Source organism: Ylistrum balloti, unplaced genomic scaffold (genome assembly GCF_031769215.1).
Source record: "Ylistrum balloti isolate Yb309-2 unplaced genomic scaffold, AGI_CSIRO_Ybal_v1 Utg370388, whole genome shotgun sequence".
In the NCBI taxonomy this organism is placed as follows: Eukaryota; Metazoa; Mollusca; class Bivalvia; order Pectinida; family Pectinidae; genus Ylistrum; species Ylistrum balloti.
In genome coordinates this window covers 646,270-672,149 of record NW_026782269.1, presented here as the reverse complement: position 1 = coordinate 672,149, position 25,880 = coordinate 646,270, and the positions used below count along the sequence as shown (strand labels likewise).

The 25,880-nt window shown below is 36.0% G+C and overlaps 1 protein-coding gene across 1 annotated transcript in view; it reads right to left on the bottom strand.

The window, feature by feature from the left end:
- Positions 1-5,428: 5,428 nt before the first annotated feature.
- The window catches only part of LOC132554247 (retinoblastoma-like protein 1), a 30,982-nt gene continuing 10,530 nt past the window's right edge, over positions 5,429-25,880 (bottom strand). The window contains exons 10-25 of the mRNA XM_060218554.1: positions 18,708-18,874; positions 17,840-17,921; positions 17,449-17,592; positions 15,917-15,999; positions 14,817-14,937; positions 13,932-14,030; positions 11,654-11,783; positions 10,909-11,135; positions 10,123-10,281; positions 9,778-9,957; positions 8,619-8,690; positions 8,273-8,399; positions 7,177-7,319; positions 6,876-6,935; positions 6,191-6,349; positions 5,429-5,961 (exon numbers count right to left, since the gene is read on the bottom strand). Coding sequence (XP_060074537.1) covers positions 5,770-5,961; positions 6,191-6,349; positions 6,876-6,935; positions 7,177-7,319; positions 8,273-8,399; positions 8,619-8,690; positions 9,778-9,957; positions 10,123-10,281; positions 10,909-11,135; positions 11,654-11,783; positions 13,932-14,030; positions 14,817-14,937; positions 15,917-15,999; positions 17,449-17,592; positions 17,840-17,921; positions 18,708-18,874 — 2,145 coding nt within the window. The 3' untranslated portion in view covers positions 5,429-5,769. The remainder of the gene's footprint in view (positions 5,962-6,190; positions 6,350-6,875; positions 6,936-7,176; positions 7,320-8,272; positions 8,400-8,618; positions 8,691-9,777; positions 9,958-10,122; positions 10,282-10,908; positions 11,136-11,653; positions 11,784-13,931; positions 14,031-14,816; positions 14,938-15,916; positions 16,000-17,448; positions 17,593-17,839; positions 17,922-18,707; positions 18,875-25,880) is intronic.

Here is a 25,880-nt window from a genome sequence, read left to right as displayed (position 1 = left end):
ATGTCTGTCTATTGTCAGTCTGGAGGGAACAAGGAAATATAATGTATACATCCTAACTGTCTGTCTATTGTCAGTCTGGAGGGAACAAGGAATTATAGTGTACAACATCCTAAATGTCTGTCTATTGTCAGTCTGGAGGGAACAAGGAATTATAGTGTACAACATCCTAAATGTCTGTCTATTGTCAGTCTGGAGGGAACAAGGAATTATAATGTACAACATCCTAAATGTTTGTCTATTGTCAGTCTGGAGGGAACACGGAATTATAGTGTACAACATCCTAAATGTCTGTCTATTGTCAGTCTGGAGGGAACAAGGAATTATAATGTATACATCCTAACTGTCTGTCTATTGTCAGTCTGGAGGGAACAAGGAATTGTAATGTACAACATCCTAAATGTTTGTCCATTGTCAGTCTGGAGGGAACAAGGAATTATAATGTATACATCCTAACTGTCTGTCTATTGTCAGTCTGGAGGGAACAAGGAATTGTAATGTACAAGATCCTAAATGTCTGTCTATTGTCAGTCTAGGAATTATAGTGTACAAAATCCTCAATGTCAGTCTGGAGGGAACAAGGAATTATAATGTACAACATCCTAAATGTCTGTCTATTGTCAGTCTGGAGGGAACAAGGAATTATAATGTACAAAATCCTCAATGTCAGTCTGGAGGGAACAAGGAATTATAATGTACAACATCCTAAATGTCTGTCTATTGTCAGTCTAGAGGGAACAAGGAAATATAATGCACCAAATCCTAAATGTCTGTCTATTGTCAGTCTAGAGGGAACAAGGAAATATAATGTACCAAATCCTGAATGTCTGTCTATTGTCAGTCTGGAGGGAACCAGGAATTATAGTGTACAACATCCTAAATGTCTGTCTATTGTCAGTCTGGAGGGAACCAGGAATTATAATGTACAACATCCTAAATGTCTGTCTACTGTCAGTCTGGAGGGAACAAGGAATTATAATGTACAAGATCCTAAATGTTTGTCCATTGTCAGTCTGGAGGAAACAAGGAATTATAATGTAGAAAATCCTAAATGTCTGTCTATTGTCAGTCTGGAGGTACAAGGAATTATAATGTACAAGATCCTAAATGTTTGTCCATTGTCAGTCTGGAGGAAACAAGGAATTATAATGTAGAAAATCCTAAATGTCTGTCTATTGTCAGTCTGGAGGGAACAAGGAATTATAATGTAGAAAATCCTAAATGTCTGTCTATTGTCAGTCTGGAGGGAACACGGAATTATAGTGTACAACATCCTAAATGTCTGTCTATTGTCAGTCTGGAGGGAACCAGGAAATATAATGTATAAATCCAAAATGTTTGTCTATTGTCAGTCTGGAGGGAACAAGGAAATATAATGTATAAATCCTAAATGTCTGTCTATTGTCAGTCTGGAGGGAACAATGAATTATAAAGTACAAAATCCTAAATGTCTGTCTATTGTCCATCTGGAGGAAACAAGGAAAGTCCCAATACATGTATAAATCCATCCCTAATGTTTATCCATTGTCAGTTACCAGATCTCTTTCTGTATGATGTACATTTTTTCAAAGAAATTTCGAAATCTGTGCTAATTATTTCCCCTCATGTTGTAATATTACTCTAACTTATTGGTGACTTGCTCATGACCCTGGGTCTTTTGGTCATAAAAAAATAGTATGCAAATTGAAAATGGGGCCAAGATCATTCATTTAAAGAAACATGGTAACAAGTTTTCTCAAGATATTTTCAAGATTTAAATTGTGACATTGAAAGTGGGTTGTAATCATCCATTTTATCACTTTTCATCTAGACCGAATTATTCATTTCTATGTAAACATGGGTCACGTGTCAGATGCAGATCCATATAGTGTTTAGAGCTAACGTGTATATTCTATATAATCCCTGTGCTTATTTTGTCACTATTTGGCACACATATAATAGTGTGCCTCAAGAAGAAAACAATAATAAAATCTGTTGTTGCCATTCCAATGATGGAATGTCCCTTGAATTATTCAGATGCTCCTTTCACACCTTCATTCTCATTGGTTATAGAAATTATACCATGGAAACATCAAGAGTTTCTGTTGATTTCTGTCTTTATCCCTCATTAACTGACAATTTATTTTTAGGCGAGACCTGGTTGAAGAAGCTGATGATCAACTCGATGAACATCAAACCAGTGGCTGATCAAATACCATGATGAGCGATTTGGGTAAAGTGTCTAACACGAGATCACAGCACAGCATGGGCCCCGTTCCTCAGTTTTCTGAGAAACACAAACTGCCTTGGTTAGTGACAAAACAATCAGCTGGATTTTGTAAGACATTGTGGCAATACCCATCTCCATCGCTCACCCAAGATAACACTCAAAATCTACAAATAAGTGTTGAAACATTTTATTTTTGACTACAATATCATTTTGTTTCACATTGTATTCTTTCATCAATATCCAAGCCTTTCATACAATAATTTGTATAGTATTTTATCATCACAGGCTATGTACAGTAAAACAAAGTCACAGGTACTATTTGGCAACACTAAAGACACATACATACATTCAGAGATGGAATGACCTCAAAGGTCAGAACCCAAAATTAAAACAATTTTAAAATGTCTGCTGTACGAATTTAACTCCTCAACCTACAAACATGATACAAGACATCAAGATTTCCCATAGGATAGTAGTATCATTTTTATCTCAAACGTTTTGACTAACTTCATTCAGGAGTCATTTCCTGACATGGTCTTTTAACAAAGTTTTTTTTTTTTTTTTTTTTTAATCATCCACAAAGCCCTGTATGATTTATTCATTACTACATAATCATGTAAGAAACAAGTATTTTCAAATGATACATAAAAAAGCACTATACATGTTAAAATATCGTCAAATCAATAAAAAGGTCTTTGAAATCTTATCTTTCTTATTCCTGTAGTGATAGTTCATTAACAAAGGGCCCAATTTTGTTCAAATCAGCAAATTCAGGTAACTATCAGGTTTATTCAACTTTCCAGTACATTCAAAATGAAGGGAAAAAATTACCAAGAATCATTAGTTTACCAAGAACAAGTTGTTTGAATACCTTAACACATTGATTATTGATTGTGGTCAACAACAAGATAATTAATACTAGCAAATTTGCAATTGAGAAGTTGTTTAAAAGAAAATATAAAGTGGACAGACAGACAGGTGCTGCATTACAACATAAGACTACTTGTCCTTGGGGCAGGTGAGCTGAGAAGTGTTTATATTAACAGGGGAAGGACTTGTTACCCAGGGATAAAACTTCTTTCACAGAAGTAGACACAGCAGTAAAATCTGAAATTACACCAGTTTTCACTTACATTTTGTATAAAATTAGAATATTCTGTTCATAACAATTTGCATCCTTTCCTTTATAATAATAATTTTTGAATTAAACATTTCATTCTGCTGAAATGACATTTAATATTCAAACAAAATTCAATTTCAATCATTTGAAGGTCATTTTCAATTATATTGACTTCAATTATGTTTTTTTTCTCTATTGCAATAAAATTTCCTATCCACAACAATTACTTGATATTCACTGACAGAAGTACTTTTATGTCTGGGAATTTCATTTGTTGAAGAATCAACTAACTTCATTTTATTCATGGAAATCATTCCATTTTTAACCCTTAAAGAATTTTTTTCTTTTTTTTTTAAATCTCAAAATGAAATACAATTTGACACCCCTATCCATATCATTCTTAAATGATGGGTAACATTGCTATTTACAATAATGATTAAGCTCAGTCACTCTCAGACTTCCTCTCTTGCCATCCAGTGGTTCAGTAAATGTATAGAAATCTACACACTGCAGTATGTAGTTATCAAGTTCTTAAAAATTAAGTTACACAATATATAGTTATCAAAACTCCCAATAAAATTTTTCTATGTATCACAGTCTTTGTGCATCTTGCACCACACGAATTTAAAGGATTGTGTGTATATATATATATATATATTCAGTCTTCTGAATGTACAGGTTCAATAATTATGTACAAAATCTTATTTTTACATATATACATCTACCATTAATATAACAACCACCATGACACGATGGTCAATAAAAGAGATCAAAATATGTGAACATTACACAAAATAGATAAATGAGGATCATGCAAACCAGCACAGCGAAGAATTGGAGCGTCATTAGAAAGGATCAAAAGTTACAATATAATGTGACAGAGAAAATCGGGAAAGAAAAAAAAAAAAAATAATTGCATAATCAATGGATGGAAAATATATCCTCCATCGACTATTCACGAAATGTATATCTATATATCAAAACATCTCCAAAACACAACAAATGTCTTCTACATGCCTTGACATGCACTACCATAAGATCTGTAATTTCTACACCATACTGTTCTTTTACCTGTATCTGTTCTAGTCTGTATTAAGCCACTTTGATAACAAAATTCGGACTTAATGTATAAACATCGTCCTATCCCTTGTTCAAAATGTTTAAGGGTGAACTTTTATCCTCAATAAATGACCACCAAAATCAAAGGCACAGACCTTGGTGGTATGATGATGTGTGAATATGAACCAGATATGTTCAGCGGTTCAGGAAATAGGTTGTACAGAAATCTATTACCTATGCACAAAGTAATTACTATACATAAACAACAACACCCCACCCCCCTTAATAGGTGGGGGATATGATAAATATACTTTGCATGTTCACTTGTAAGTATGAAGACATTGACAAGCAATGATTTGTAAGTGATCTTTTCAGTACTTTCTGAAAAAACTTGCCTACTTAATTTAAAATGTCACACTGGTCACAATTATCAAAAGTCAAATCCAAAATGGACACTGCAAAAAATGCTGAAACTTTGATCTTGCTCACATGGAATACATAACTAGGACCCATAATGATGAGGTTGATAAGAATTACAGCAGATCCTTTATGTGGTTCTCAAGAAATAATGATCACAAATATTGTGAGTCAGACTGACAAGTGAATGCGATTTGGTAAGCCCTGTGATGATGGTGAGCTAAAAATTTGGTACAACACAGACAAGGTCTATAACTGTCAACATTGACAAGGTCTATAACCGTCTGATCGACAAAAACAAGATAACAGTCTGATAAACAACTGTCTAATCACTTAAATAAGTACTGACAAGATGCAACTGTTGGAGTACTATTTATCTAAGGGAACATTTAATTATCGAGTACTCATCAAATATTTCTGCAAAATAATCCTCCTCAGATTTGCTAGTTTATATTTAAATTGCCCTATTATTTCAGAGGATATGGAGATCATGTGTGTGTGTGAGAGAGAGAGAGAGAGAGAGAGAGAGAGAGAGAGAGATAGAGAGAGAGAGAGAGATAGAGAGAGAGAGAGAGAGGAGATCGTGTGTGAGAGAGGAGAGAGAGAGAGAGAGAGTATATGGAGATCGTGTGTGCGAGAGAGAGAGAGAGAGAGAGGATATGGAGATCGTGTGTGAGAGAGAGAGAGAGAAAGAGAGAGAGAGAGAGAGAGGATATGGAGATAGTGTGTGAGAGAGAGAGAGAGGATATGGAGATAGTGTGAAAGAGATATCACTGATAGAAAACAGTCCTGTGAGTTTATGTCAGTGGCGAGAATTGGTACACAAGTAAGTATGAAAATTTCTTGAGAATGTCACAGAAATCAGTATACAGGAACAACATGATTGTATTTAATGCAGCTTAATCATCACAGCACTACTTCCAGACTGTGTTCCTAGACATTGTAGGTCTAGTGTTGTCTAGGGAGATCACTGGGCATTTTCCTGTCGGTCATTGTTCAGGTTTTGTAAGCGCCTCATTAATGATATACCAGTACCCTGATATATTTGTTTGGCTGGACTAGGTCCTTCATTGTCTTTATCAACGTTAAGCACTCTTTTACCGAGGAAAGATGTTTTCTTCTCATTCATCTTGATCATTCTGTTTATTGCACGCAAGTCCTGAAGAAAAAAAAAATTACCATAATTTTTTAAAGTTAGTATTTAATGCAAGATGCTATCAACTGTGAAACAGTAAGAGATTCATCTAAAGTTTTAAAAAAAAAGGCAAACTTGTGAAAATTTCTTGAATAATGATTTTGTACTTTTAAATGAGATTAGTAGGTATTATTTGATGGTAGTACAGAAAGTAAAGAAAAAAAATTCCCTTAAAACTTTGAATTTTACAGACCTTTGCTGGACTCTTCTGGAAGCAGTACAACATCCTCTCACTAGGTAGATTGTTAGTGAGTTTGTGAGGTGATATGTACACGCAATGGTTACCAGACACACGCCGAGGCGAGGAAGGGTGGACTTTAGACATGGGCAGAGGCGACAGTGGTGGACAGTCCTGTCAAACAAACAAAACATAACTCCTTACTCTATATAACATTTACAAAGGAGGTGATGATGGTGGACAATCCTGTTAGATATATAACTCATTACTCTATACAACATTTATATACAAGAGACAAAGGAAGATAGTCATTACTCAGGTACAACCCATATTTCATTCAGAAGTTGATTAGACTGGTATATTTTTGCTCTTCTTACAAAAGGTGAAAGTAGAATTTACCAGCTTTCAACAGTTTTCTGCAGCAAATCTTATTTTATCACAAAAGTCACAACACAAAACTTTTTCAAATTTCTAAATTTTCACAAACAAGTTCCTGCAGACTCTCCTTTATTGAAATTCTAATTTACTACAATTTTCAATGTGAAAGTAATTTGTGTTAACAAGTTCAGAAAGTGAATCCCCATATCTGTTATGTATAGTCTTTCTTTTTAATTAGTTCAGTAAATTTCATTACATGATGAAGTGATATTTTAGAGTTACAACAGGAGAGAATGATTCTGATTAGAAAACCCCAACAAACCTCAGATTGACTTTGTGAAGAAAACTTCATAGCAAATTTCTTCATGCTTCCTACATAAACCTGAAATGTAATGGAAGACATTTTACAAGAACTTTCAATAAACAAATCACAGTACAAGGACTTTTACATATGAATTGCCTGTTCACGTTTTAAAGGATTAAGTGTTAATTCAATGTGCTTCACTATTCACAAGAACAGGAGAAATTTGAAAATTTTCGTAAACTTGAATGTGAAAGATTATCCACGAAATTAGAAAATTAATCTTGTGACGATATGAACCATGTTGTATGACATTACATACCATGTTGTAGAACATAATGAGATCTCCTCGCTCCTCCCCTAAATCAAAGCCAGGCCCTGTTGTAAGTAATCGTGTGGGGGTTGGAGGGTGACTACTTGGATGGGGTACAGGTAAAGTACTAGATGATCGTATTTCACCTTTTCCTAAATAGAAGTAAAAAAAATTTTGTTGCATAAACTTTATCCAAAAGAATTTCATGTGAGTTATCATAACTTATGAATGTCCCCTCCATGATAATGTATAGTCAACAGTTAACTTATATGTACATAATGTACTTTACTACATTTATTATCAACAATGAAGTTAAGAAGCTTCAATTTTGTATCTAAGGAATATTCACCATACAAAAAAAAACATTTTATATGTCATATTGGTATACCTTGTTACCTGTAAATGTCTACAAAATGCAACAAAGCTGTGAATCAAACCTTATCTGTAATGTTTGACCATGAAGCCATTTCTCATATTTCATTTCAAAAAAGAATTTTCGAAGAGGCATAACTCTGCAAAGAAGGGTCACAGACAGCCAAGAATCAAAATAATCTGTACCCTTCCAACAAGAAGCCATATACCAAATTTCATTTCTATATCTAAAAGCATAACCAAAAAAAAGTCCAGAAAACAATATTCCCACAGAATTTTCTAAGCTCAAAGGGGCATTAAACTGTGCCAAGAAGGGTCACAGACAGCCTGAAACCGAACTTAATCTGTACCCTTCCAACAAGAAGCCATATACTAAATTTCATTTTGATGACTCAAAGCCTAATGGAAAAAAGTCTGGAAAACTTTCGTACCAACACTGCCAACGCGCGACGATGGACAAGTGTCCGCAAGCTCTACAGGCGACACAAAAATCCTGATAGTTTTCCTGAATTAGCTATACAATTATCTGTCTAGTGAGAACAGAACTGTTGGTATGCAAGATTTAGCACACAGGGAGATCAGATATGCCTTATGACCCACTCCACAAAATTGCAGGGACACAACTAACAACTACATAGGAAAGAGACACAGGTCTTTTGCCTTGTTCACACAATTTCTTTCAAATGGTGTGTTTTCTCTACAGCATTCTGTATTTAGTGTATGTAGTATTTACGTTTTGTTGTCGCTTCCTCCTTGATTTCTGGAACTGGTGAAGATGAGCCACTAGTTCCATTTTTACTACTGTCACTGCTGCCAGAGGTTCGTCTCCGTCTACCACTTATCAACACACTACGGTACACCTGTAAACAAACAACTTTTCAATACAAGCTAGCACTGTACTATGGCATGCCTGCAAGCAAACAAGACAGATGATACAGGCCCTGGGCTTTTATGATTAATACCAGAATTACATAATGTCACAGTGATATCTTGCAGCACGGTTTCACCTTTCTCTTATTTGAAATGGTTTTATTTAATGACATGATGCTATGCAAATCTGTGAGTAATTATATACTTACATGACTTTGTGCCTGTGGTTGAAGTCTATAGCACTTCATAATATTTTGGAAAGACTGAGGGTGATCGGTCACCTGAAAAATGATACAAATCAGAATAATGTTAACACATACCACAAAAGTATCAGAAATAATCTCACAAATTCTGCAATCATTTTCATAAAATAATCCAAGATTTCCTATGTATTAAAGTAACCAAATGGCACGCAGGCTTTGGTCTTGACCTATAAAGAGGCAGTTAAGAAAATAGAGGGTTTTTTGTTTAACACTGCCTAATACAACACTCTCTCCGACGTATTTAAAGGGTTCCTTGTATAGATGAAGTCCAGAACAAGGTAAGATGTATTCATTCAAGAAAAATGGAAACAGGAAATATCTGTCTACAGTAGTGTCACTTAATGTCAAGGACTAACCTAGATAGTTTGTGGTGTTTTTAAATATCCTTTCTATGAAGAAAGACATGTTCCAGAAAAGTTAATAAGAACAGATACAGTATATTGTGTACATGTAGATTACAACGTTGCAAACACTACAAGATTAGATACTAGACAGCCCATAGCTGTAACATCTGACTGTAAACTTAAGATAGAATGATCCTTCATAATTATGGAAAATTTTAAAGACTCTATATCACTACTCTCTGGTTCAATGGAAAATTCACATTTGTACTGCATGAGCAGCAGACTATGGTAATGAGTAAAAAAAATTTCCATGTCACAAAAGTGTACCACTTACCTTGGCCATAACGTATATTATACACATGATCACAGCTAGATCACAAAAGTGTATCACTTACCTTGGCCATAACGTATATTATACACATGATCACAGCTAGATCACAAAAGTGTATCACTTACCTTGGCCATGACGTATATTATACACATGATCACAGCTAGATCACAAAAGTGTATCACTTACCTTGGCCATAACGTATATTATACACATGATCACAGCTTGATCACAGATATGTATCACTTACCTTGGCCATAACGTTTATTACACACATGATCACAGCTAGATCACAGATATGTATCACTTACCTTGGCCATAACGTGTATTATACACATGATCACAGCTAGATCACAGATATGTATCACTTACCTTGGCCATAACGTGTATTATACACATGATCACAGCTAGATCACAGATGTGTATCACTTACCTTGGCCATGACGTATATTGCACACATGATCATCTGGTCTATGTGACGGTCCATCATCAGATCTGTATGATGGACGAGCGTGTGTTCAAAACAAGTCCACATCTTCTGTCGAAGGTCGTCATCATCCACTTGTAGACGGTCACATAGATCTGTCAGTCTAACACTGGCTAGGTGGTACATCTACATGTAGAATTTCAGTAATTCAAATTTACAATTTACAATATATTTCACCTCAACAAATCAAGAGATACTATTTGCTACTCCTGCAACAGATTATTATAACCTTAAGTGCATGCTTTTCACTGGAAATGTTTAATAAATAAACTTCTAAAGAACATAACCAACCTTTCTAAAGAATAGTGCAAGAGAGCCTGTTTTCTTGGGTTTGTTGCCAGTCTGTGTGGACTGTGTAGAGACTGTGGGCGTTGTTGTGGCAGAGGTTGTAGAGGAGGTCGACGTGTTGGAAGTATTCTGGGGTAATATAGTATGTACTGGTATCAACACCTGTAAAAAAAACAAGCACTTCATATATTTCAGCAATTTTAGGTCTAGCCATTGTAGTACTGGGTAGGATCTAAACCTCTCAATGAGGGCACGACCGGCCTAAAACAGGGCACGACCGGCCTAAAACAGGGCACGACCGGCCTAAAGTTCTTTACGTATGCTGATTGGTTAACAAAGATTCTTGAAAACAAACCAAGTACGGATAGTTCCCAATAAAACCCTGCCCATCAGCATGATGAACAACACCTCACGATTAAACTTTAGTTCTCTTGGACTATGATTGACCACACCAACTTTCTTCAGAATCCCTTCCCTCACTCTTGAAAGGAAGCGTTTAGGAGAGAAAAACCGCTGACAAAAGGTCATGATATAAGACCACATCATCACTAGGGACAGACAAGGCAATAAAATCTTAATTAAATCTCAAGTCAAAAGAGGAGCATTAAAAAAAAAAGAAATTCATAATGTAAAACAAAGTTCATGCTTCAATAAACCCATGTCTAGTAATCTATATCTATTTGGTGCCAACATAAATTGACCACACATGTCACTTCATTGTCCTGTAATAAGCCCATTGACTTTGAGTCTGAGGTAAAACACTGTACTGCACTATAAATTCATGTGTACCTGTCGCCCATCCTCCGTCTGCGCCTGCTGGAATGCTATTATTTGGGTCGGCATGGTAGACGTGGTTGAAGTGGCGGTTGTGGTAGTGTTAGACCCCTCTCCCTCAGAGGTCTGGCTTGTCACAGAGTGCTTGGTAATAAAAAGACGTCTCTTAGCTGATCCTGGGGAGGGTGAGCTAAACCGATCACTTGCCATTGTAGTGGCCCCAGGAGGAGAAGGAAGAGATTCTATAATATAACCAAGAACAGTTCGTAAATCAGATTCCAAACAAAAGGCTATCATTCAAAATAAAAAGAAAGTAATAATTCTTCAAATACATCCGAGAATTTGAGATATCACTGAGTTTCTCATGAGTGTTAAATGAATCATGCAGGTTTTCCTTGTTATGTGAAATTTTGCTCTTCTTTCGTACTTGTTATGTAAATATTAATGTCATAATTGTTATGTGAATCATACTTTTGTACTTGTTATGTGAATCATACTGTTGTACTTACTATGTGAATCATACTGTTGTACTTGTTATGAATCATACTGTCGTACTTGTTATGTGAATATTGATATCATACTTGTTATGTGAATCATACTGTTGTATTGGTTATGTGAATCATACTGTCGTTCTTGTTATGAGAATCATACTGTTGTACTTGTTATGTAAATCATACTGTCTTACTTGTTATGTGAATCATACTGTCATACTTGTTATGTGAATCATACTGTCATACTTGTTATGTGAACTATACTGTACCTCTCACAGTTGTTGTTGCTGGTTGTTGCTGCTGCCCACTACGAACCTCATCTACCTGCAGTCTTTTGACAGCTGGGTGCACCATTGGAGAGTTGACTTGTACAGATTCCAGCTGGCTTGGTAAAATCACCTTTAAATGCAATAGAGTATAATGTCTTAAAATAAAAATTTGCTAAGAAAACAACTATCAGTAATCTGGAATAATTATTACTTATAGATAGGTTTAAGTTTTTTTTAAATTGAAAAATTGGTATTTGACATGTCAGTTGAATCAGAGGATAAGTGTCACAGGAAACAACTCCAACAAAAGAGAGAGAAAGGAAGAGAAAAAAGTGAATCTCAGTGAGAAAAAAAAAACAGATAAGAAAGAGCAAAGGCAAAACCAAGACAAAGGAAGTGGGCAATGCATTGTTTTTATTGTCAGTCAATTAGCATAAGAAAATTGTTAAAGTACTCAGGATCACACTGATTATCAGGAGCCTTCTACAATGATACACAGTAGTATTTATGATATAGTTACCTCCCTTCTAATTTGGATAGTGGAGAGAAACATTAATATTTATGATATGGTTATCTCCCTTACATTTTGGATGGTGGAGAGAAACAGTAGTATCTATGATGTAGAGTTATCTTCCTTATATTTTGGATGGTGGAGAGAAACAGTAGTATTTATGATATAGTTATCTCCCTTGCATTTGGGATGGTGGAGAGAAACAGTAGTATCTATGATATAGTTATCTCCCTTCTATTTTGGATGGTGGAGAGAAACAGTCGTATCTATGATATAGTTATCTCCCTTACATTTGGGATGGTGGAGAGAAACAGTAGTATTTATGATATAGTTATCTCCCTTACATTTGGGATGGTGGAGAGAAACGGTAGTATTTATGATATAGTTATCTCCCTTACATTTGGGATGGTGGAGAGAAACGGTAGTGTCTATGATGTAGAGTTATCTCAACAAACAGCTGGAAATGTAACACTGGTACACTGTTGGAACTATAGAATTATTCTCTCCCTAACAAACTGGGTGAAATGTAACACTGGTACACTGTTGGAACTATAGAATTATTCTCTCCCTAACAAACTGAGTGAAATGTAACACTGGTACACTGTTGGAACTATAGAATGATTCTCTCCTTATCAAACTGAGTGAAATGTAACACTGGTACACTGTTGGAACTATAGAATTATTCTCTCCCTAACAAACTGAGTGAAATGTAACACTGGTACACTGTTGGAACTATAGAATTATTCTCTCCCTAACAAACTGGGTGAAATGTAACACTGGTACACTGTTGGAACTATAGAATGATTCTCTCCTTATCAAACTGAGTGAAATGTAACACTGGTACACTGTTGGAACTATAGAATGATTCTCTCCTTATCAAACTGGGTGAAATGTAACACTGGTACACAGTTGGAACTATAGAATGATTCTCTCCTTATCAAACTGGGGGAAATGTAACATTGGTACACTGTTGGAACTATAGAATGATTCTCTCCTTAACAAACTGGGTGAAATGTAACACTGATACACTGTTGGAACTATAGAATTATTCTCTCCCTAACAAATTGAGTGAAATGTAACACTGGTACACAGTTGGAACTATAAAATGATTCTCTCCTTATCAAACTGGGGGAAATGTAACATTGGTACACTGTTGGAACTATAGAATGATTCTCTCCTTAACAAACTGGGTGAAATGTAACACTGATACACTGTTGGAACTATAGAATTATTCTCTCCCTAACAAACTGAGTGAAATGTAACACTGGTACACAGTTGGAACTATAGAATGATTCTCTCCTTATCAAACTGGGGGAAATGTAACATTGGTACACTGTTGGAACTATAGAATGATTCTCTCCTTAACAAACTGGGTGAAATGTAACACTGGTACACTGTTGGAACTATAGAATTATTCTCTCCCTAACAAACTGAGTGAAATGTAACACTGATACACTGTTGGAACTATAGAATTATTCTCTCCCTAACAAACTGAGTGAAATGTAACACTGATACACTGTTGGAACTATAGAATTATTCTCTCCCTAACAAACTGGGTGAAATGTAACACTGGTACACTGTTGGAACTATAATTATTCGCTCCCTAACAAACTGGGTGAAATGAAACAATGATATGCGATTGGAACTAGTTAAAATGATACACAGTTAAAAGATACCAACCTCAATTCATAATCCTAGAAACAGATAATCTCATAAGATGCCTCAGTATTTTTTGCTACATGATCGAGTAATTCTAAGGAAGCTTACCTCTTCACAAGCTGGCACTGTGCTATTCTGGTCTCTGATTGAGTCCCAGAGCGGGGATTCATTTCTCCAGGCATGACACTCTAAAATACTCTCCTCAATCTGCCAAATTAAATGCCATGAATGAATTAACATACTTTTAAACTCATGCTTCTTCACGAGAAAAATTTTTTCACTCTGTATTTGCATAATTAAGTAATATACATCATATTATGGTACACCTGTGCTTACTGAACTTCTAAGAGTCAATCAATACAAGATGCAGATCTATGCTATCTATCTCTTTGATACTTTGAGACTTATTGTCCGATATACAATAGAGACACCTTCCTATTCAGACCATCATGAGGACTGGACAAATGTATAGCAGGGTGGTTTCCACGATGAGTATGACAAAGCAGACACTGTCAAAAATATAGCTTTGTCACTGTATTGTTTCACAAACAATGCTCTGCATCTAATGTTTTCTCTGATATTCAGTAACAACTTTGGACTGTCTGTTGTCAACATCTTATGTTCTTATCCTCAAGATAAACTTATGTAATATAACTTTAACATAGACGTGAGAATAGGAGCAAGTTCGTGAGAATTTTCCTCGCTCATACTTTTTCATTGTTAATTTGTATTCATGGACATTTTGTTTGGTATTGTGTTTTTTCCACAAAATTGGTTGTTTAGCCCAGTTTTACAAACATCAAAAAATTCAATTAAAAGTAGATGAAAAAAGTCAAGCCTTTCTCTATATCAGAGAGTCCTTGTGTTACATAACAGCTTTATTCATACCTACAAAGAATAAATCTGTTTGCTACTTGAGAGAGAAGTTAAGTCTCCCTTAAAAATTTACCAACATAATGATTTCAGGACAGTGTCAGTCAATGGCAGACTCACATGATTAAGATGTTTGACCATGTCTCGTGAAAGCCCTTCCTCTGCTCTGATGATGATCTCCACAACCTTGTAGAAATGGTAGGCACTCAGCTCAAATATCTCCACTATCCAAGGAAACATTCTGTAAAGCAAAACTTCATTATTACAACACATATCTCCATTATATCAGGAAATATTCTGTAGTAAAAGCATTTGATATTACAACAGATATCTCCAGTCTCCAGAAAAATATTCTGTAGTACAAATATTGTATATTACATCCGATATCTCTATCATACACAGAAACATCCTATAAGATTTCACACAAGAAAATATTTCTCCGTCATCCATTAACATTTTAACAATATTTCTGTGACACAAGTATAATGAGTATAGCTATATGCCCCCTACAAACTATCATACTTTGGGATTTTTATGAGAATCCGTTCAGAAATGTACTCATCAGAACTCAAACAACGATTACTAAAAAATTATAAGAGACATTTGCTGTTACCCAACAACCCTGAAACTCAAACTCTTTATAGATAATATGGTCATGTCAGTGTGTGAAGTTTGATCAAAATTCTGTAAGGAATGAAGCCACTAATGTGCTGACGATTTGTTTAAGGTAGTAACAGTGGCCTTGACCTAACAGTCCTGAAACTAAATCTTGTTAAAGATATTTTGGTACTTTATAAGTGTGATGTTTGGTGAAAACCCCTCAAGTAATGAGGAAGCCTCTATAAGAGTGCCGACATTTGTTTTGTTAAAATAGTAATGGTGACCTTGACAATGACCCAATAATCCTTGAACTTTTGATATTATGGTCATTTGTAAGTGAGTGAGGTTTGATGAAAATCCAATAATGAATGATGCTACTAGAACTTTAACATACGTATACTGTTTCACTAGTACAGGGCCAATAATCAGTCCATCCTACAGGTAGTATTCATTTGTTTACCTCCATACCTCTTACAGTCCTCCTCAAACAAGTACAGTCAATGCAATCTCCAAACTAGTTACAGTGGTCTTAATTCAGATTTCTGCAATATGTACCATGCAAATGAAAATTTATGTTTAACAAAAATTAATCAGTTCACAAATCATTTTGTCATACCCACCTCTGGGAGTTGTAGGAGAAAATAACTATTTCTAAACAGCAGGCGATTAGTGACCGGTGGAACATGTCCTGCTCCAACAAAGCCTGTAACAGATGGATAGCAATATTACAAGTAAAACCAGCAAGTTTTATCAAGTCATTAGCGGTCACTTCAGGATTAACTCAAAGAGTACAAGTGTAAATCAGGTAAAACCACGGAAGTATTGCCAAATTTTTAGTGGTCATTTCAGGATTAACTCAAAGAGTACAAGAGTAAATCAGGTAAAACCACGGAAGTATTGCCAAATTTTTAGTGGTCATTTCAGGATTAACTCAAAGAGTACAAGAGTAAATCAGGTAAAACCACGGAAGTATTGCCAAATTTTTAGTAGTCATTTCAGGATTAACTCAAAGAGTACAAGAGTAAATCAGGTAAAACCACGGAAGTATTGCCAAATTTTTAGTGGTCATTTCAGGATTAACTCAAAGAGTACAAGAGTAAATCAGGTAAAACCACGGAAGTATTGCCAAATTTTTAGTGGTCATTTCAGGATTAACTCAAAGAGTACAAGAGTAAATCAGGTAAAACCACGGAAGTATTGCCAAATTTTTAGTGGTCATTTCAGGATTAACTCAAAGAGTACAAGAGTAAATCAGGTAAAACCACGGAAGTATTGCCAAATTTTTAGTGGTCATTTCAGGATTAACTCAAAGAGTACAAGAGTAAATCAGGTAAAACCACGGAAGTATTGCCAAATTTTTAGTGGTCATTTCAGGATTAACTCAAAGAGTACAAGAGTAAATCAGGTAAAACCACGGAAGTATTGCCAAATTTTTAGTGGTCATTTCAGGATTAACTCAAAGAGTACAAGAGTAAATCAGGTAAAACCACGGAAGTATTGCCAAATTTTTAGTGGTCATTTCAGGATTAACTCAAAGAGTACAAGAGTAAATCAGGTAAAACCACGGAAGTATTGCCAAATTTTTAGTGGTCATTTCAGGATTAACTCAAAGAGTACAAGAGTAAATCAGGTAAAACCACGGAAGTATTGCCAAATTTTTAGTGGTTATTTCAGGATTAACTCAAAGAGTACAAGAGTAAATCAGGTAAAACCACAGAAGTATTGCCAAATTTTTAGTGGTCATTTCAGGATTAACTCAAAGACTACAGGGGTAAATCATTTAAAAATTACTCCCCACTTCACAGAAATGTCTACCCAAAATATTCAGATAAACGTAAGATTGGGTAAAAATTCTCCCACTACATTTTTAATTTTAACTCCAATCATCAGCAATTAGGAACATGGGACATGTAACCTTTGACATCAATGTATGATAATTTTTTATTATGACTTATAACCTTTGACCTCAACATACTAGTTATGGCTTCTGGACTATTTTAACATTAAAGAATTGGGAAACTTTGACCTCAGCAATTTCAAGATCAAATGACTTTTAACCTTTGACCACAGTACACATACAGTGATGGACACTGGCCTGTTACCACATTAAAGGAATGGTTTATCTCATAACCTTTGACCTCAGTACACTTACAGTTATTGCTGCCAAGGTGCTGCCTTGTCTGCGTTTCTTCTCGGACATGATAATACTCTCTAAGGTCTTAAAATATAGGCTCTCACCCAGCTGGAGACGACGTTTAGCAAAGTCAATATGCGCCCCTGGATGGTCCTCAGTAGGCTGGTGGAAGCAAAAAATCAACCCAATTGGAAAAGAAACTTTAAATATTCATTTCAATTTAGTGTTTAAAAAAATTTGATTCAAATCAGAATTGGATGTTGTGTTGAAATGAAGCCAGTAAAATAAGAAAGTTGAACATTGAAATCAGGGTTAAACTTCAGAATCGGAATTCACTGACACTTCAAACTTTATTCCATTTCAACTACAATGTTTGCAACCATGAAAAACATGAAGCTGATTAACAGACCTGGACGTAATGACTGCAGAAAACATCACCCATCTCCTTTAACCGAGGAATGATGGATTCATTTGGATCTTTTTTGCATTCTCTGCAAATAAAAAACACTTTTTTTACTGCAATGCAAAAGTTTTAGCTACAATCCATTATATTTATTTAAGGAAGTGCCATTACCAACTAGAATTCCTGTGATACCACCAATATATCTGTGTTCCAACTTCAAGTTCAAAATTGAAAATCTAACCAAGACTCAGCTTTGTACTTATTTGGCCCTTAAAATAAGATTCTAAAGCACGTCCAACTTTAAATCCATTGAAAATTATTGTTTTACAATTTAACAAGATAAAATCCAAGACGGACCAAAAAGACCTTATATGGAAAAATTATGCATCTCAAAATTTTCACTTGAGTGCTTTTATATTACCATCAAATGAAATGAAACTTTAATCTATATAGAAAAGTTATCTGTGATATTATGAAGATTTGTTGAATATTTTGTCATTCTAAAAAGTGACTGAATGGTAGGTAAAGTTAACAAAGCTTTGATAACAGCAGGCTGGCTTTCAATGTCTTTATCCTTCAACAGCGTTTCTTCTAAAGCATTGTTAGGTCAATGTAAAACAATGACATGCCATGTAACAGCTAGAACTTCCCTTCATTTATCAGTAAATCTTTGATATAAACATCAAAATTATTTTTTTTATGTGAAATGGATACTGCCCATGAAACTGTCTTCAAGAATTAAGAGGATTAAACCACCTACAATGAAATATTTTGATTGGATAAAATATTCTATATTTTGAATCATCATTACATATCAACACTGTGATTTCTTGAAACATGAGAAAGTTTTCATAATGAGACAGCTGAGACTTACTGGAACAGTTGTAGAAGCTCGTCACTGGGTCCAGTTTTACGTCCAGACAGGAGATGTTGGAGTCTTCCAACGCTCTGTGTGGCAGTGGATACTGGGGTAATGCTGTGATCCTTCTCCTTCAGATATCGTCTGCCAGTAAGAGGGGTGAGAGGGGCCAGACTTCTCGTCTGCTCAAATGACAGAAAAACACATGGACTGTTAGCATTAGGCCAAGAGCTTTGCAAACTCCTTCGACATGGACATGTTCCTGGTTTCAAGAACCTCCTTTTTCTTCTTCTAAATCTAGGCACACACGACATGGTAATATTGAACATAAATCCTGTAGAGTCACACAATGTCATAATCTCAATACATTTCTGTAAGTTTAGTTGACAGATTCCTCCACAAAATTCACATTTTCACATTTTAATATGATTATTTTCACTGCATGACACATAAGAATATTGCCCTTTTCTCTTCAATGTCCCAATATATGACATCTGCAGTTCATCATGTCATTATCTTTTTTAAATGGGAATAAATCCAGAGATATATCACGCAGCTTTCAACCTGATGAACAATGAAGAAATAGAAATCATTGGAAATCCTTGGTAGAGTTGATGACTGGAGATACACCCCGTATAGATCCATTAAAACCATTGTTTACATTGAAGTGTGAAGTTAAGTGCTAAATGTAATAAAGCACCACTTAGACAATGACTTCTGACCAGTACTGGGTCAGTGGAGCATGTCCCTGAGTAAAACTAGCACTGGTCAGTGGCTGTGTCCCTCCTAAGAAACACCAGGGGGCCCAAGTCTTACTAACTTCACTATCTCTTTGTGTCTTTGTTTCCAGTGTAGATTGAGGGAAAGCTAGTAGACAGGTTCAGACCTGTTACTTACACAGGTGATGATATCAACACTAGGTTTAATATATACACCTACACGCTGTACTCACAGCAGCATTTAACCACTATACACACGTCAGACTGTGTCCGAATTCTCTCCCTGTAGTATAACTCATCATTCACTGTAATTTTGTTGACGATGTCGTTAAAGTATCAATATATGGGTCTATTATCATCATTCATTAAATCTTAATTACCCACAAGAGTTTAAGAGAAGCTTATATGAAAATTCAGCCTGTCCATCTCAATTTAAACCAACTTTTGACCACTTTATTTCAGGTTTTACATATTCATGGACTGGTCTATATATTTTAGAGTACCAGTCCAGCCACAAATTTTTTTATTTTACTGACTGAAGTGAAACAGAACCTTGTCCCAGGAAATTATCAAATTTACAAAAAACTGTATTCATTTTTTAAAATTTTTTTCCCCCTTTTTTCAGCAAAAAAGTAATTGTATTATCATTTTTTCAAAACCTGATTTTCGATACCTGTCTAATACACAAAAAAAAAAAAAACCCAAAAAACAAAAATCCAACATTTTCAGTCAATACTAAATTTGTAAATTCTACAATCACATTTCATTCCCTCACTTTGACCTCAAATTTTCTAAGAGTTCAAACATGACTTGAGGTTTTAAATAAATTGTTCTGTGAAGCTGACCTGCAGTTATCGTCCTATAAAACAATAAATACTTATTCACACAATCACAGATTTCCTCAATCTTTTGTCTTCGGGATCCTTTTTTTCCAACTTTAAATTAAGTTCAGTATTTCTATGAACTATTCGATAACTCATGAAAATTGTGATGGAAATTCATTACCTTTTTTTTAAATTTAAACATAAAATTCTAGCTTATCTTAATTTGAATGAATGTGTCAGCAATTGGTATCTATTTTACATAAAATGAAGACTGCTTTAGCTAACACACAATTAACTAGTTAATTATATTAAATTACTATCCCATCAGACAGCCCAGCAGCACTCCATTTAAATCTCTGATCACAATCAGCACAGACCTAGAATATCAAATTATTGACATTCTACAATCAAACAACCCCACACCCCCTACCTCAGCTTAATATCAAAAACTGAATCATTACTGGATACACCAACTCCACATTCACCATGAATCAATGTTCAAGAGTAAACTGTGCACCACCAGTTTTATCATGATATTTCACCCATCACAATGAATCGTACTATCCTTATATACTCATGATATACATTTAAACTTGTACGAGTCCAATTTCCAGTTGAAAATTTGGTTGTGACATGCAAGTTTTTAATAAGATTTGCAAGGTCAAAATATGCAGGTCAGAAAAGACCTACTGAAAGAAATTTTGGACCTCAACATCAAATGTAGCACAACACCCCAACCAATTACTGTATTCGACCCAATAAGTGCCTATGTCACTATAAGCGCCCCCTCACCCCTTCAGATACCTTAAAGTCTTGATTTACTTACGTTTTAGTCACGATCAAGAAGTGTTTTAAGTCGGTTTATAAGGAGATGTATTAAAGAAAAACATAAAAAAAACCAGTAAATCTCCAGTCCACCAGCAACAGAGGAGTGTCGATTAGTGTCGATAAGTGTCCTCTGTAACTACTACCACAATTTTCCCACCATGCCTGATAAAAAAATTAGCTGTTTTTGACAGTTCACTTGGAATGTTACCCACTGTTTTCCCTTCTTTCACAACTCTGATTGCTAACTTGTCGAATGGATTATTATCCTAAATAACTGTATCAAGGCACTGTCCTATGAATGATTTCCAACACTCTCTATAAACATGATATCCCCTGACCACAGACGAATATTCATACATACAAGACATTTTTTTCACACATTCCTAAACCATGTGGCAGATGACCTTTACCTTGTGTACCTTGGTGTCGCACGCTCAGCCACAGTAAAGACAACTGAAAAGGCATAGTCCATTACTTAACAGGTAAGATAGCCATTGATACAGCAGATTAAGAAATGATATTTTCATGTGTGATAGATTATCTGACAGAAACAAATGAAGCACTTAGATATCAAATGACAAATAAAATAGTTGTGCTAAAATAGGCAAGTATAAATGGAATTTTATATCTTTATCATAAACAAATTCCCTTTCGTGTCATCATTTTAAAATGATCTGAAACAATTTATCCACGAGCACGTAATGACAGAGTGCACCTTGTTGCATAGAGGTTGACACTGAAATTATGGCGACCAGACACATCACAATCTCACAAAGGGGGCCGAATCACGAATCAAGTCCTATGAAATTTCTTTTCAAGTTAAAAGTTTTGGAGTTTACCAAGGAATGGAGAAACAGCAAAGTATCAAAGCAGTACGGTATAGATAGGAAGTGAATTCACGATTGGAGACAAAAAGAGAGTGAATTGAAACCATCTTTACAAAACACCTCAAAAAGAAGACAGGAAATTCCTAAAGGAGGCAGATTTCTTAGTACTGAATGTGTTTCTTTTTTCATCTAAGATGGTCTCTAAGAAGCGCCCCCCCCCCCCCCCCCCCCCCCCCCATTGCAATTTTTCAAGCGCCCAAGCTGCTTATTGGATCGAATACGGTAATCAATGTAATTATATTAATTATTTATGCATGAAATCTGTAGCCATGTCTTTGATAACATTCATGCAGAAAGTCAATCAGGCTGATTAAATACTTAAACAGCTTTCCATACACACGACTCTTTCATTCAAGTGAAACATATAACACGATTTAAAATCAATCCAAACTTGTCAACATTCCAGACAATCATCCTGAAGTGTTTAGAGCTTTGATAGTTACTATGTATACAAGCCCCCATAACATTCTCATTTGTCTGTATACAAGCCCCCATAACATTCTCCTTTGTCTGTATACACGCCCCCATAACATTATCCTTTGTCTGTATACAAACCCCCATAACATTCTCATTTGTCTGTATACAAACCCCCATAACATTATCCTTTGTCTGTATACAAACCCCCACAACATTATCCTTTGACTGTATACAAACCTCCATAACATTCTCCTTTGTCTGTATACAAGCCCCCACAACATTCTCCTTTGTATACAAGCCCCCATGACATTCTCCTTTGTATACAAGCCCCCATAACATTCTCCTTTGTCTGTATACAAGCCCCCATAACATTCTCCTTTGTCTGTATACAAGCCCCCACAACATTCTCCTTTGTATACAAGCCCCCATAACATTCTCCTTTGTATACAAGCCCCCATAACATTCTCCTTTGTCTGTATACAAGCCCCCATAACATTATCCTTTGTCTGTATACAAGCCCCCACAACATTCTCCTTTGTATACAAGCCCCCATAACATTCTCCTTTGTATACAAGCCCCCATAACATTATCCTTTGTCTGTATACAAGCCCCCATAACATTGTCCTTTGTCTGTATACAAGCCCCCATAACATTATCCTTTGACTGTATACAAGCCCCCATAACATTCTCCTTTGTCTGTATACAAGCCCCCATAACATTGTCCTTTGTCTGTATACAAGCCCCCATAACATTGTCCTTTGTCTGTATACAAGCCCCCATAACATTGTCCTTTGTCTGTATACAAGCCCCCATAACATTCTCCTTTGTCTGTATACAAGCCCCCATAACATTCTCCTTTGTCTGTATACAAGCCCCCACAACATTATCCTTTGTCTGTATACAAGCCCCCACAACATTCTCCTTTGTCTGTATACAAACCCCCATAACATTATCCTTTGTCTGTATACAAGCCCCCATAACATTATCCTTTGTCTGTATACACGCCCCCATAACATTATCCTTTGTCTGTATACAAGCCCCCATAACATTCTCCTTTGTCTGTATACACGCCCCCATAACATTATCCTTTGTCTGTATACAAGCCCCCATAACATTATCCTTTGTCTGTATACTTGTCCCCTAATCATCCTACTTGGACTGTATACTAGCCCCCATAACATTCTCCTTTGTCTGTATACTTGTCCCCTTATCATCCTTGTCTGTATACTAGTCCCTTATCATCCTACTTGGTCTGTATACTGGTCCCCTTATCATCCTACTTGGTCTGTATACTTGTCCCCTTATCATCCTACTTGGTCTGTATACTTGTCCCCTTATCATCCTACTTGGACTGTATACTTGTCCCCTTATCATCCTACTTGTCCCCTTATCATCCTACTTGGTCTGTATACTTGTCCATCCTACTTGGTCTGTATCATCATCCTACTTGGTCTGTATACTTGTCCCCTTATCATCCTACTTGGTCTGTATACTTGTCCCCTTATCATCCTACTTGGTCTGTATACTTGTCCCCTTATCATCCTACTTGGACTGTATACCCCCTTATCATCCTACTTGGTCTGTATACTTGTCCCCTTATCATCCTACTTGGTCTGTATACTTGTCCCCTTATCATCCTACTTGGTCTGTATACTTGTCCCCTTATCATCCTACTTGGTCTGTATACTTGTCCCCTTATCATCCTACTTGGACTGTATACTTGTCCCCTTATCATCCTACTTGGTCTGTATACTTGTCCCCTTATCATCCTACTTGGTCTGTATACTTGTCCCCTTATCAACCTACTTGGTCTGTATACTTGTCCCCTTATCATCCTACTTGGTCTGGACTTATCATCCTACTTGGTCTGTATACTTGTCCCCTTATCATCCTACTTGGTCTGTATACTTGTCCCCTTATCATCCTACTTGGTCTGTATACTTGTCCCCTTATCATCCTACTTGGTCTGTATACTTGTCCCCTTATCATCCTACTTGGTCTGTATACTTGTCCCCTTATCATCCTACTTGGTCTGTATACTTGTCCCCTTATCATCCTACTTGGTCTGTATACTTGTCCCCTTATCATCCTACTTGGTCTGTATACTTGTCCCCTTATCATCCTACTTGGTCTGTATACTTGTCCCCTTATCATCCTACTTGGTCTGTATACTTGTCCCCTTATCATCCTACTTGGTCTGTATACTTGTCCCCTTATCATCCTACTTGGTCTGTATACTTATCATCATCCTACTTGGTCTGTATACTTGTCCCCTTATCATCCTACTTGGTCTGTATACTTGTCCCCTTATCATCCTACTTGGTATACTTGTCCCCTTATCATCCTACTTCCTCATCCTACTTGGTCTGTATACTCATCCTACTTGGACTGTATACTTGTCCCCTTATCATCCTACTTGGTCTGTATACTTGTCCCCTTATCATCCTACTTGGACTGTATACTTGTCCCCTTATCAACCTACTTGGTCTGTATACTTGTCCCCTTATCATCCTACTTGGACTGTATACTTGTCCCCTTATCATCCTACTTGGACTGTATACTTGTCCCCTTATCATCCTACTTGGTCTGTATACTTGTCCCCTTATCATCCTACTTGGTCTGTATACTTGTCCCCTTATCATCCTACTTGGTCTGTATACTTGTCCCCTTATCATCCTACTTGGACTGTATACTAGTCCCCTTATCATCCTACTTGGTCTGTATACTTGTCCCCTTATCATCCTACTTGGACTGTATACTTGTCCCCTTATCATCCTACTTGGTCTGTATACTTGTCCCCTTATCATCCTACTTGGACTGTATACTAGTCCCCTTATCATCCTACTTGGACTGTATACTTGTCCCCTTATCCTACTTGGACTGTATACTTGTCCCCTTATCCTACTTGGTCTGTATACTTGTCCCCTTATCATCCTACTTGGACTGTATACTTGTCCCCTTATCATCCTACTTGGTCTGTATACTTGTCCCCTTATCATCCTACTTGGTCTGTATACTTGTCCCCTTATCATCCTACTTGGTCTGTATACTGGTCCCCTTATCATCCTACTTGGTCTGTATACTAATATACCGCTGTCTTGTGTATCATATTTAGTGCTGGTACCCTTTTTTCTGTTTCCTGTCTGCCTATGTTGGAGATGTCTTCTCCTAAGTCTTAATTAACACTAGATAGTTCCAAACACTACAAAGAAACGCTTAATAGAAGATTAAGTTTGAGAGCCTATATCAGTCAGTCCTGTACATGAGAGTATTTTATTACAATTATTTCTTATTAGGAAAAAATGAAGACATTTAAATGACTTTGAAAGCGTCTTTACTTCTGTAAACAGGTGAATTTGATGCCAGAATCACCAGACACACAGGTTCACAGGTCAGTATCTCACTAGTTTGTAGATTAAGCTGTTAGGTCTATGTATCAATTTAGAAATTTAACACAGCCCACACATTTGTCAGTTTGCATCAGAGGAAAGTAAGAACTGGTCTTTGAACCAG